Source organism: Garra rufa, chromosome 13 (assembly GCF_049309525.1).
Source record: "Garra rufa chromosome 13, GarRuf1.0, whole genome shotgun sequence".
Lineage (NCBI taxonomy): Eukaryota > Metazoa > Chordata > Actinopteri > Cypriniformes > Cyprinidae > Garra > Garra rufa.
In genome coordinates this window covers 45853772-45868771 of record NC_133373.1, presented here as the reverse complement: position 1 = coordinate 45868771, position 15000 = coordinate 45853772, and the positions used below count along the sequence as shown (strand labels likewise).

At 32.6% G+C, this 15000-nt stretch overlaps 2 protein-coding genes across 3 annotated transcripts in view; both read left to right on the top strand.

Annotated features, from left to right (window-relative positions):
* The window catches only part of LOC141283139 (squalene synthase-like), a 12203-nt gene extending 8657 nt beyond the window's left edge, over positions 1-3546 (top strand). For both annotated transcript variants that reach the window (XM_073816414.1, XM_073816413.1), the window contains 2 exons: positions 2985-3137; positions 3219-3546. In XM_073816414.1, the coding sequence (XP_073672515.1) occupies positions 2985-3137; positions 3219-3443 (378 nt within the window). In that variant the 3' untranslated portion in view covers positions 3444-3546. The remainder of the gene's footprint in view (positions 1-2984; positions 3138-3218) is intronic.
* A 5532-nt stretch (positions 3547-9078) lies between these two features.
* Positions 9079-15000, top strand: part of LOC141348583 (cathepsin B-like) — an 8165-nt gene continuing 2243 nt past the window's right edge. Inside the window, exons 1-4 of the mRNA XM_073852858.1 lie at positions 9079-9162; positions 9972-10089; positions 10199-10284; positions 14777-14986. Coding sequence (XP_073708959.1) covers positions 9155-9162; positions 9972-10089; positions 10199-10284; positions 14777-14986 — 422 coding nt within the window. The 5' untranslated portion in view covers positions 9079-9154. The remainder of the gene's footprint in view (positions 9163-9971; positions 10090-10198; positions 10285-14776; positions 14987-15000) is intronic.

Below are 15000 nucleotides of genomic sequence, written 5' to 3'. Positions count from 1 at the left end.
ACAATAAAATGTAATAAAACAAAACGACTTGCACAAATTAGAAACAGTACTAGAAATGTAATATAACCAGTTTATTTCAGTTAGCTGTGAAAATATTGTAGAAATAAAAATTCAACATACAATTTAAAAATAAAACTACGACTAATAAATATGATTAACACAACTGAGTTGCTTAAACTTTAACAAAAATTAAAATGAAAACATAAATTATACAAATAAAATCTAATTCAAAATAGAATAGAAGAAATTTTTTAAAAGTTGAAGTTGAAGTGCTACATTTTACTAAAACTGAAACTGAAATAATGAAATGAATTAAAAAAAAAAAAAATTAAGAAATGTATAAAAACAACTTAAAAATAGAATATAAAAAACTTAAACTTAACTTATTTTATTTCAGTAATGAAGGAGAATTCTAATTGTTGTTTAGTTTATTAAATAAAATTACTAAAACTAAAACAGAAAAAAGGTAATAAACTAAACAGATGTTAAAAAACAAACTAATAAAAACGACTACAATACAAAAAAATATTAATACTTTAATATTAAGATGAAAATGGAAAATATAAAAACTAAAAATATAAATACAAAGGTAGGATTTTAATTTTTTTTAAGTTGAAGTTGAAGTGCTACATTTACTAAAACTAAAAATGAAATAAAAAGAATAAAAACTGAAACATTAAAAAAAAATGAATAAAACAAAACAATATTAAAAATGAAAGATATTTATATATATACAGTACAGACCAAAAGTTTGGACACACCTTTGAACCAAAGTTTTCTTTATTTTCATGACTATGAAAATTGTAGATTCACACTGAAGGCATCAACACTATGAATTAACACATGTGGAATTATATACAGTACAAAAAAGTGTGAAACAACTGAAAATATGTCATATTCTAGGTTCTTCAAAGTAGCCACCTTTTGCTTTGATTACTGCTTTGCACACTCTTGGCATTCTCTTGATGAGCTTCAAGAGGTAGTCACCTGAAATGGTTTTATATATATATATATATATATTAGTGGTGGGCCGTTATCGGCGTTAACGTGCTGCGTTAACGTGAGACTCATATCGCGCGATAAAAAAAAATATCGCCGTTAATCTATTCTCAAAGTTGGGTTGGGAGCTGGGTCTAAACTACGCAAGATATGATGACTTTCACTGTGATATTTTAGCGCGGATGACTTATACCTAGTCGAATTACACTGTAGGGGGCGAGAACGAGTCTTCAACTTCTGTCAAATAACCACATCAAATGAGATGCGCAGACATGGATGCAGTTATGAAGCCGCTTCAGGGCAGGTGCGTGCGTTGTTAGACCCTTTTTACTGGAGCACGTGCCCCAGTGAAAATCTGCTGTGCCCCAGTAAAATCTCAAGTTTGAGTTATAATTTACTTTGATAATCCCGAAATAAAGACATTAAACTATATGCAACAACTGAATTGACGCTTCTAAAAGCAACGCAGTTTATTGGAAGACTATGCACGCAGATAGGATATCCATACCCGCGCGCCTGTATATTTTACGGTAACGCGCACGTCGTACAGCCTTTTGCGCAGAAGTACTTGGTTACACAAATTTGTTTAGTTAATTGTGTTGTAAATGCAATTGTCAAGCAGTTTGTAATGCATTTTGGAAACAGGAGATGAGCGCCTGGTCTAATGCGCCACCTGGTTTGAGAAACCCTTTCTCAAAGACTTCCTTTTAGTCATTATTTGGGTAGCACACATATTCTGAATGCCTTCAAATTAGCCATTTTAATCTAGATTAATCTAGATTAAAAAAATTAATCTATGCCCACCACTAATATATATATATATATATATATATATATATATAAAACACTTATTTTATATTAGTTATGAAGGCAGAATTATTAAGACTTTAATATTAAGATGAAAATGGAAAATATAAAAACTAAGAATATAAATACAAAGGTAGAATTTTTTTTTTTTAAGTTTAAGTTGAAGTGCTTCACTTACTAAAACTAAAACTGAAATAAAAAGAACAAAACATAAAAAAAAAGAATAAAACAAAACAGTATTTAAAAGGAAACTAAAAAAGAAACATGTATAAATATATATATATATATATATATATATATATGTATATATGTGTGTGACCCTGGACCACAAAACCAGTCTTAAGTCGCTGGGGTATATTTGTAGCAATAGCCAAAAATACATTGTATGGGTCAAAATTATCGATTTTTCTTTTATGCCAAAAATCATTAGGAAATTAAGTAAAGATCATGTTTCATTAAGATTTTTTGTAAAATTCCTACTATAAAAATATCAAAATGTAATTTTTGATTAGTAATATGCATTGTTAAGAACTTCATTTGGACAACTTTAAAGGTGATTTTCTCAGTATTTAGATTTTTTTGCACCCTCAGATTCCAGATTTTCAAATAGATGTATCTCGGCCAAATATTGTCCTATCCTAACAAACCATACATCAATAGAAAGCTTATTTATTGAGCTTTCATGTGATGTTTACATCTCAGTTTTGTAAAATTTAACCTTATGACTGGTTTTGTGGTCCAGGGTCACATATAACACTTATTTTATATCATTTATGAAGGCAGAATTATTAAGACTTTAACTAATATTAAGATGAAAATGAAAATATAAAAACTAAAAATATGAAAAATGGTTATTTTCATTTAAAGTACTAAAATTACTAAAACTGAAAAAAATCGATAAAAATTAAAATTATATTAAGAAACAAAAACTAATAAAAATGACTAAAATATACAACAAAATCATTGAAACAAACAAAATGAAAATAAATAGGATAAAAAACATTTTATTTCACCTGCAAAGTCAAAATATCTCTTTTTTTGTTTAAAGTTGAACTTCTAAACTGACCTGGAAAAAACTGAATATACATATTTAAATAAAAAGCAACTAATAAAACTATATACCAAGATGAAAGCTCTCCTGTTGTTGACTGTTACTGTGGTGTTCTTCCTCCGGTCAGGTGATGGCGATAGCGACTCTGTCGGCGTGTTACAACAATCCCCAGGTGTTTCAGGGTGTGGTGAAGATCCGAAAGGGTCAGGCAGTGACGCTCATGATGCAGGCCACAAGCATGGGTGCCGTCCAGAGCATCATCGCACAGTACAGTCAGGAGGTGTGTCCTAAAACACATTTCACAGTCCTCCATACTTCAGTCATTTACTCTGATAATCCTAAACCTGTCCTCCTCTCACAGATCCTGCAGAAGGTGTCCGTCACAGACCCGTCCCGTGAGAAGACGCTGCTCATCCTGAACGTCATCCGTGAGAAGAGCCTGTCTCCAGCCGCGTTGTCGTCTCGCGCGCACCACATCTCTCCGGTCTACGTCTCCGCCGCCATGCTGTTAGCGGCACTCAGCTGGCAGTACCTGAACGCTACGGCTGGACAGCCACCAGGGGGTGCAGACATGCAGGGACACTGAGACGACTCCCGAAAACTCAATCTGACAAACCAGAACGGTTGAGAAAGACACCAGTTTGGGATTTTTAGGTTTTTTCTATTTCACTGAAAGTTGTTCAGATCATTTTCACCACATAAGCAAATAAGGAAATAATAAGAAATGCATAAAAAAAAAATAATATGAAAAAGTTTTTTATATTTCCTAAATATATGAAAGTATATGTGTGTGTGTGTGTGTGTGTATATATATATATATACAGTACACACACACTGCTGCTCAAAAGTTTAGGTTTATAATAGTTTCATCAAGGCCTCATTTATTTGATCAAAAATACTGAAAAAACTCTAATATTGTGAAATATTATTTCAATTTAAAATAACTGTTTTCTATGTGAATATATTTTAAATTGTAATTTATTCCTGTGATACAATGTTGAATTTTCAGCATCATTACTCCAGTCTTCAGTGTCACATGATCCTTTAGGAATCAGGATCGAAAATAGTTGTGCTACTTAATATTTTTTTGGAACCTGTGATATTTTTTTTTAGGATTCTTTGATCAATAAAAGCTAAAAATTTATTTAAGCATTTATTTAAAATAGAAAGGTTTTCTAACAATATACACTACTGTTCAAAAGTTTGGGGTCAGGAAATTTGTATTCTTTCTTTTTTTTGAAAGAAATTAGTACTTATATTCACCAAAGATGTGTTAGATGAATAAAAAGTGATAGCGTAGATTTATATTGTTAGAAAAGATTTATATTTTGAATAAATGCTGTTCTTTTTAACTTGTTAGTTATCATAGAATCCTGAAAAAAAGAATCACAGGTTGCAAAAAATATTTGGCAGCACAACTGTTCTTGATCCTGATTTCTGAAGGATCATGTAACACTTAAGACAGGAGTAACGGCTGATGAAAATTCAGCTTTGCATCACAGGAATAAATTACATTTTAAGGTATATTACATTAAAAACCATTATTTTATATTGTAATAACATTTTGCAATATTACTGATTTTTTTTCTGTATTTTTGATCAAATAAATGCAGCCTTGATGAGCAGAAGAAATGTTTTTAAAAAACATTAAAAATCAAACTTTTGAGCATATTATATATTAAAACTATATTGATAACTAATTTAAACTATAATTTTTTATATATTGAATTAGTTTTTATGTATGTATTATGTAAAAATACAAAAATAGATATATAACTAATTCATTATATAAAATTATAGTTTTCTTTTTTTGTTTTTGTGGTCAAATATGATCTGATGACGAGTTTTGTTGCATCTTCAATGGATGTTTATGTAGGTACATTTGAGACTCTCAAATGTTAATTATTCTAAAGTTATTTTCTATGACGCTGAGGTTTTTTCATTGATCTTCTGTTTTTGTTCCATCAAATCATCCTAAACGTCAAGCACACAGGAAAAAAATACATTTTCATTCAAGTATTAAAAAAAAAACCAGTCTGTCATTTAGACAGAAATTTGTAAAAGTTCTAAATTTTACGCAGCCTTTCAAGCATTTGAAGTCTGATCATTTAAAACCGTACATAACATGGTGTTTTTTTTGGGTTGATTATTCAAAAACATGTTTAAGTCATATTTAACCCTAAAATTAAAAAATAATAATAAATTAAGCCTAATTGTTGGACCATTATTATTTTTTAAATTTAATATATTATATTAAAATATATTATAATAATACTAGAATGCTTCACAATGCAAAAAACAATAATATTATAATTACATAAATTATTTTAGATTTTATTTTATTTACAAAAATTATGTAATTATAAGAAATTATGTAATGAAAATAATGCATTATAGTGCTTTATTGCATTATTTTTATTACAATTTCTCATTGCTGTTATTAGATTTTTGTGAATAAAATAAGACAAATTTAAAAAGTGTATATAAAATAATACAAAAATAATTATTATGAAAACAATGTCACTTTTGCACAAACTTCTGAATCGTCCCAAAAATTATTATTTATATATATTATTTTTTTATTTTTTTTTATGGGGTGTAAAAATGACCCGGACATGTTCTTGACTGGTTTTATCAGATTCACTCGTGTGGTTTGGATGTTTGTCACTCATCGTGTGGATTCAGGTTGTATGTTTTCAGAACATATGTGTGCAAATGTCAAAGTAGTTTAGCGTTGTTCAGGTCTCATCTCAACACTGTGAAACGCTGGATTAGAGTCTGGTTTTGCACATGAATTGGTCCATTTTCATTGGGTCAGTTTGAATATTTAGTCACTGCCGAGTAAAGAACCAAATATCTGATGTTTGAACTGCAGCAGACGACTGTAAAGTGCCCTTAATATTCAGCTTTTATGTGGAAAAGCTAGCAAAAACTTTGTACATATCAAAGGATCGGTTTAATTAGCATTGCTATGTAATGTGGGAGTTTGATTTGTAAATACATTTAGAGATAATAAATATGGTAAAAATCTATTTCACTGGATTCATTGAATGTGTATGTTAGCTTTTAGGAACTTAGCAACACCCTAGCAACCACCTGGAACACTATAACAACACTCAACAACATCCTAGCAACGCTTTAGCAACTATAACACCAACTATAACACTCTGGCAACCACCCTGAAGACCGTAGCAACACTAGCAATCACCTGAAACAGTGTTACAATACTCAACAACATCCTAGCAATGCTTTAGAATCTGTAACACCATAGAAACCACTTAACAACACCCTGACAACCATCCAGATTATTTTAGCAAAACTCTAGCAATCACTTGGATCAATGTATCAAAATAGCAGCTCTCTAGCAACTATAACACCATAGCAACACCCTGGCAACCACATATATTACCTTAGCAACACTTATTTGGAACACGGTAAAAAGCAACAACACCCAAACAATGCTTCAGCAACTATAACATTATAGATACCACATAGTAACACCTTGGCAACCACCCAAATTACCCTAGCAACACTTAAGCAATCACCTGGAACACTGTAACAACATAGCAACATCCAAGCAACTCTCCAGCAACTATAACACCATAGCAACAACCTGGCAACCACCCAAAATAACTTAGCAACACTCAATAAATTATCTAAAACACTGTAACAATACTCAACAACATTCTAGCAACGCTTTAGAAACTGTAACACCACTTAGCAACACCCTGGCATCCGTCCAGAGTACCTTAGCAACACTCTAGCAACCATCTGTAATAATAAAACAATACTTAACAATATCCTAGCAATCCTCCAGCAACTATAACACTATGGAGAGCACATAGCAACACCCTGGCAACCATCCAGATTAGTTTAGCAACACTCTAACAATCACTTGGAACATTGTAACAACAGTCATCAACATCCCAGAACCTCTCCAGCTCCAACACTATAGAAACCACTTAGCAACACCTTGGCAACCACTCAGATTATCTTAGTGACACTCTAGCAGTCACCTGAAACAGTGTGGCAATATTCCACAACTTCCTACCTACACTCCAGCAAATATAACATTGTTAAAACCACATAGAAACACATTGGTAACCACCCAAACTGCATTAGCAACATTCTAGTAATCACCTGGAGCAATATAACAATGCAACAACATTCCACTTACTCTCCAGCAACTATAACACAGTAGAAACCACTTAGCAACACCCTGGCAACCATCTAGATTACCTTAGAAACACTCTAGTAGACGCCTGTAACACTGTAACAATGCTCAACAACACTCCAGCAACTACAACACAATTAAAGCCACATAGCAACACCCTGACAACCACCCAGATTACTTTAGCAATACTCTAGCAATCACCTGGAACACTGTAACAACATATCAACATCCAAACAACTCCTACCTACACTCCAGCAAATATAACATTGTTAAAACCACATAGAAACACATTGGTAACCACCCAAAACTGCCTAAGCAACATTCTAGCAATCATCTGGAACAATTTAACAACGCAACAACATCCCACTAACTCTCCAGCAACTATAACACCATAGAAACCACTTAGCAACACCCTGGCAACTACCTATTCACCTTAGAAACACTCTTAACAATCACCTGCAACACTGTAACAACACTCATCCACATCCTACCTACACTCCAGCAAATATAACATTGTTAAAAACACATAACAACACATTGGCAACCACACAATCTGCCTTAGCAACATTCTAGTAATCACCTGGAGCAATATAACAATGCAACATCATCTCACTAACTCTCTAGCAACTATAACACTGTAGAGACCACTTAGCAACACCCTGGCAACCATCCAGATTGCCTTAGTAACACTTTAGTAAACACCTGTAACACTGTAACAATGCTCAACAACATTGTAGCAACACCCTGACAACCACCCAGAATACTTTAGCAATACTCTAGCAGTCACCTGGAACACTGTAACAACATATCAACATCCAAACAACTCTTCAGCAACTAAAACACCATAGCAACCACTTAGCAACACCCTGGCAACCATCCAGATTACCTTAGAAACATGCTAACAACCACCTGCAACACTGTAACAACACCCATAAACATCCTAACAACACTCCAGCAACTATAACATTGTTAAAACCACATAGCAACACCTTGGTAACAACCCAAACTGCCTTAGCAACATTCTAGCAATCATCTGGAACAATATAACAATGCAACAACATCCCACTAACTCTCCAGCAACTATAACACCATAGAAACCACTTAGCAACACCCTGGCCAACTACCCATTCACCTTAGAAACACTCTTAACAATCACCTGCAACACTGTAACAACACTCATCAACATCCTACCTACACTCCAGCAAATATAACATTGTTAAAACCACATAGCAACACATTGGCAACCACCCAATCTGCCTTAGCAACATTCTAGTAATCACCTGGAGCAATATAACAATGCAACATCATCTCACTAACTCTCTAGCAACTATAACACTATAGAGACCACTTAGCAACACCCTGGCAACCATCCCGATTGCCTTAGTAACACTTTAGTAAACACCTGTAACACTGTAACAATGCTCAACAACATTGTAGCAACACCCTGACAACCACCCAGAATACTTTAATAATACTCTAGCAATCACCTGGAACACTGTAACAACATATCAACATCCAAACAACTCTCCAGCAACTAAAACACTATAGCAACCACTTAGCAACACCCTGGCAACCATCCAGATTACCTTAGAAACAAGCTAACAACCACCTGCAACACTGTAACAACACCCATCAACATCCTAGCAACACTCCACCAACTATAACATTGTTAAAACCACATAGCAACACCTTGGTAACAACCCAAACTGCCTTAGTAACACTTTAGTAAACACCTGTAACACTGTAACAATGCTCAACAACATCTTAGCAACACTCCAGCAACTGTAACATTTAAAAGAACATAGCAACACCCTAGCAACCACCCAGAGCACTCCAGCAGCATGACGGTGGTGTATTTTGTATTAATGTGAGATTTCTGGCTGTTGTTTTCCTGATGGAAGTAAACACAGCTCTGAATGATGCAGTCAGATGTTTGCCTCGTGTTCATACCTGCAGACGTAAACATTTTCTCCAATTTAGACCTTTGCTTGTCTTGTGACCTTGTAAATACCACCTGACAGTCCATCACATGATGTTTTACTGCGGAGGGTTTTTAACGGAGCAAATTTCACGTTTTGTCACTTTCTGACTTTTCAGCTTCAGAGACAGAGGAACAGAATCTGATGATCAGGTACAGTCTGCTCTTTCAATGTAAATCTGCATGATAGCAGTTAGAGTGAGAGACTTGAAATCAAATGTTTCTAATTCATTTTAATTCTGTCAGAGACATTTTATCTTGACATTAACAAATGCAAGCATAATCATTTACAAGTAGACTTAGAAAGATGTTTTTTTTTTTTATTCACATGAATATTATAAACCCGTTTAATCAAATGTTGAAGTGAATTTTTAACCAGTTTATTTTAAATAAAGATTTTAATTATGTATTTAATTTGTTTTAAATTCAGATTTAAATCTCATTTAAATATATTTTATATTTTAATATAAAAGTCATTCTAATTTACATTCATCTTTATTTGTCTTTTTTCGTACGGGTGAATATTACAAACATGGTTAGTCAAATATTTCAGTGACATTGAGTCTTGTTTTTCATTTTTGATTTTTCATTATTTTTCTTATTCATTTTCTTCTTGAATTTGTCTTAATTTTTCTTTTTTATTCATATGAATATTACAAACATAAGCAAATATTTCAATAAAATTGAATACAATTTCAAGAAAAGTTTTAATTAACAAAATTCAAAGTAGTTATTTTGTGCATATTTTATTTTTTTTATTTAGATTACGTTTTTTGCCATTTTAATTATTAGTCTTGTTTTTCATTATTTGATTTTTCATTATTTTTTCTTATTCATTTTCTTCTTGAATTTGTCTTAATTTTTCTTTTTTATGCACACAAATGTTAAATATTAAATCTTAAATTTCAGTAGTAAATCTGAACCTGTGAGCCCATAATAACTCTGGTTTCCTTCGCTCTCAGGATGTGGCGTCTCTGTTTGCTGTTCGCTCTGCTGTCCGTCACCTGCGGCCGCCCGCAGCTCTCTTTACGCTCACATGAAATGATGAACTTCATCAACAAGGCCAAGACCACGTGGACGGTGAGAGTTTACTGTGGTGTCATGAGTAAAAACATCTGTCTGTGTTGATTCCCATCATCATTGCTCTCTCTTCCTCTTTCTTATTCCTCTCGCTTTCGTTTCTTCACAGGCAGGTGAGAACTTCCAGAACGTGAAGTACGAACATCTGAAGTCTCTTTGCGGGACGATGCTGAAGGGCCCTCAACTGCCTGATACGTGAGTCACAAAACTGACATCACCCTAGACCACAAAACCTTAAGTAAAGTCTTAAGTAGCACAGGTATATTTGTAGCTATAGCCAAAAATACATATGGGTCAAAATTATAGATTTTTTTTTTATGCCAAAAATCATTAGGATATTAATGAGAGACACTGCAGGCAAAAACAGTTTTTTCATGCACCTGTCAAGTTTGAGATTTTAGGCTTTTTGGTGTTTCATGAAGTGTTTTTTTCAGACTAGTGGAAGGAAACCAGCCAAAAGACACTGTTAAGTGTTTCTTTCTATAGCACTTTATCTATTTGTGTCAATAGATTTCAATTACAATTCATATTTTTAAAGGCTGTTTTCTCAAAATGAGCTTTTTCTCCTACACTGAGCCACAAATCTCCACTTCAGTAGCTCTTACACACCAAACTTTACATTTTTATTCCTGTCTACATTCTGAAGGTTTTTACAGAGGGATTTGTTCATATACAGTATGATTTGCTTGATTTTATACAACATTTTATTCCCCCAAAAAGTATTTTCTAAATTATGGAGTGACAAAATGAGATACCCAAAATCGCCTCTGTAAAAACATTTGACTCTAATATGTCAAAAAAAAAAAGTTAAAGAATTTTGAAACTGACTTCATCCAGTGTTTAGATTTTTTTTACTAGAAATGTATGCAAATTAGCGCATATTACATTAAATAATGCCTCATTGGCATATTTAAACCTAAGATTTTAGAAAAGTTGTAAAGTTGTCTAACAACGCCTGATATATGGTATTTTTGAACACTTCCTATGTTGATCTGCCTCCTTAGGATGAATCACTTGTTGTATTCCCAATTGTAAGTCGCTTTGGATAAAAGCGTCGGCTAAATGAATAAATGTAAATGTAAATGTAATACAAAAAAAAGGTTTGCAATTATCAATGTAATCAATCAACTGGGTAAGTAAGGTGATAAATATTAGTTATTTTTTACCCTATGCACCTGCAGTGTCTCCCTTTAAGTAAAGATAATGTTCAATGAAGATATTTTGTAAATGTCCTACTGTAAATATATCAAAACATAATTTTTCGATTAGTAATATGCATTACTAAGAACTTCACTTGGACAACTTTAAAGGCGATTTTCTCTATATTTGGATTTTTTTGCACCCTTAGATTGCAGATTTTCAAATAGTTGTATCTTGGCCAAATATTGTCCTATCCTAACAAGATAGAAACTTGTTTATAAATGCAATTTGCATACAGAGTCTTTGATTGATATTGGTATAGTTCAAGTGGTAGATCACAGTGCTTGCAACGTAAGGGTCACAGGTTTGATTCTCAGGAAATTGGATAAAAATGCAATGCAACTTGCTTCAGATAAAAGCATCCGGAAAATGTGCATTGGTTTTTATTACAGCAACTCCTTGATTTTATATGACTGTTATATAATGCACAATCATTTTATTGGAAACCATAAACAGAAATAAAACCATATCTGTGTCTTATTGTCAGGGTTACTACACTGTAAAATACAATACATTCATTAAAGTGTTAAGTAAAAACTAAATTCTTATTATGGTCATTTTCATTTTAAAGTATTAATATATTAAGGTAATATTGTAGAAATAAATTGATTTTACATTGATTGTATTTATGCTGATTTCTCTACACAATAAACAAAAAAATAATACATGTCATTTTATATTATTTTTAATATTTGTATATTAATATATTATGGTGATATTGTACATACACACACACACACACACACACACACACACACACACATATATATATATATATATATATATATATATATACTGCCACTCAAAAGTTTGGGATTAGTAAGATTTTTAATGGTTTTTAAAGTTTCTTCTGCTCATCAAGGCTGCATTTATTTGATCAAAAATACTGAAAAAAACTGTAATATTGTGAAATATTATTTAGATTTAAAATAACAGTTTTCTATGTGAATATATTTTAAAATATAATTTATTTCTGTGATGCAAAGCTGAATTTTCAGCATCATTACTGCAGTCCTCAGTGCCACATGATCCTTCAGAAATCATTCTAATATACTGATTTATTATCAATGTTGCTTAAAGTGCCCCTATTATGCCATTTTAAAGGTAGTTAATATTGTTGTAATAGTCTCTTAAAACAGGTTTACATGTATGCAAGTTCAAAAAACACTTTAGTTTTCTCCAAAATTAGATTTATTTTTACCCCGTTTCTAAATGATTCGTAAACGACTCGTGTGAAGCAGTTCGAAGAATCAGTCTCTCTAAACCCCTCCTTTCAGTGAGCCCTCACCGCTGTGATTGGTCAGATGGTGCAGTCCTTTTGGATTGGTCTACCGCTTCAGCGCAAAACGAAACGCCCATTGGCATAACTGAATGACAGCTGCGGAGACCTGTTAATGCATAGAAAAGATAGCCTCGATTTTACCCTATCAATTCGAGCCGGAGTCTGACGATGAAACGGTTGAAGTGTCACATCGACAAGAAACTGTTTTGCAAGCACGACCGGAGCAGGACGTTTCTCAGTGGGTGTCATATGTTAACTGTGGACAGTGTTTGCAATTTGCTTTTGTAAGCGAACCGGGCACACCTCTACGTTGTGAACTTCAACACTGTACAATCCATAACACTGCGTTAAGCCATCGTTTATCATTATCATTACTTAAACTAATAAGGCAGACAGACAGTCAAGCTGCATCAATCACAAGACTTTTTAGACTACATTGCACTCACAGCTGAACAACAGAACTACAGAAACGCAAGTTAGCCGGTTACCAAGACATGTGCGGGGTTGTTACACACCATAACGTACACAAAGACGTATTTTGAACGATCGCTAGAAAATACAATTATTAATCATACTTACAGGTAGAAGTTCAGAGGAGCAAGCCGGTCCAAATAAACTGGGCACTGATCCATTTTTTAAAACCAAGCGTTTGGTGAATCTCGCGTTGTAACGTTACTCCCCAAGATTGGAAAAGCAGTCATCAGTAAAATGACGCGAACACAACACAAGATTGGCATTGGACTGCTGAGGTGTTGAAAAAATTAATGTCAACCACTGATAGTTTCATCTTTTGGAAGGGCATATAAAACAAATTCACTCTCACAGGCTGTCACAGCGCAGGGCGTCTTCTTGACATGATGTAATCCACGTGAAAATGGTAGGCCTGCTGTTTGTGGGCGGGCAAGTTGTTTGCGAAATTGAACGTGGGCGGACATTACGCAAATGTGTAGCTCGTGACGTGTGGCCGTTACAGAAAAAAGATTCGAATTGCTGACGACTCGTTTAGGCGAATGTGAGCCGACTCTTTTTTTTGATAGACAAAAACTTTATTTATAGTGCACTGTCGGCGTCACAACTTTGCAGATAGTTTATGTTCACATACAGCTACATGACACACTACATGAAATATCATATTTGAAAAGGCATAATAGGGGCACTTTAATATTTAGTTGGAACCTGTATTGTTTTTTTTTCAGGACTATTTAGCAAATAAAAAGTTGAAATCTTTTGTAAAAATATAAACTACCATCTAAAAGTTTGGAGTCAGTCAATTTTATTTGTTCTATTTTTATTGGAAGAAATTAATACTTTTATGCACCAATGATAATTATAAAATATATAAAGATATATATTTTGAATAAATACTGTTCTTTTTAATCTTTTATTCATCAAAATCCTGAAAAAAGAATCACAGGTTCCAAAAAAATATTAAGCAGCAACTGAAGTAATGGCTGATAAAAATTCAGCTTTGCATCACAGGAATAAATTATATTTTAAAATATATTAATATAGAAGACTATTACTTTAAACTCTAAAAATATTTCACAATATTACATTTTTTCTGTACTTTTGATCAAGTAAATAAAGCCTTGATGAACATATAAGAATTCTTTAAAAAATCTTACTGATCCCAAACTTTTGAGTGGCAGTGTATGTATGTATGTGTGTATATATATATATATATATATATATATATATATATATATATATATATATATATATATATATAATGAGAAATAATGACAAAAAACTTCCAGACACATGAAAGCAAAGACCATTTAAGATGTAAATGTGTTAATTGTCATGCAAATAATGTCATGATTACAAAACGTCCTAAAATAGGCTTAATTTTCTGTATATAAAATATAATTTTGTAATTACATTAACATTTATTTATTTTATTTTGGAAATAGTATTTCAACAAAATTTGAAAAGTGTTTTTGAAAGTGCATGTCGATAACAAAATGAATGCATGATGATTTTTTTTAATTCCATTGACAAACATAGAAAACATAGTTTAATTAAATAATATATTTTATTTTAAATATAAACATGCAATATATATATATATATATATATATATATATATATATATATATATATATATATATATAATATATATATATATGCATTTATTTATTTACCATTAATTAAATCTTAAAACATTTTTAAAAATTAATTACAATTTTGTTTCTCCATCTGTAGAGTGAAACACGCCAGCAACATTAAACTTCCTGACAATTTTGACGCGCGTACAGAGTGGCCCAACTGTAAGACCATCGGTCAGATCCGGGATCAGGGCTCCTGCGGCTCCTGCTGGGTAAAAACCGCCTCACACTCCAGCGCTGATGATATTCTTACTGTCATAAAGTACACATATGAGCGTGTGTTTGTGTCCCGCAGGCGTTCGGTGCGGTCGAGGCCATCTC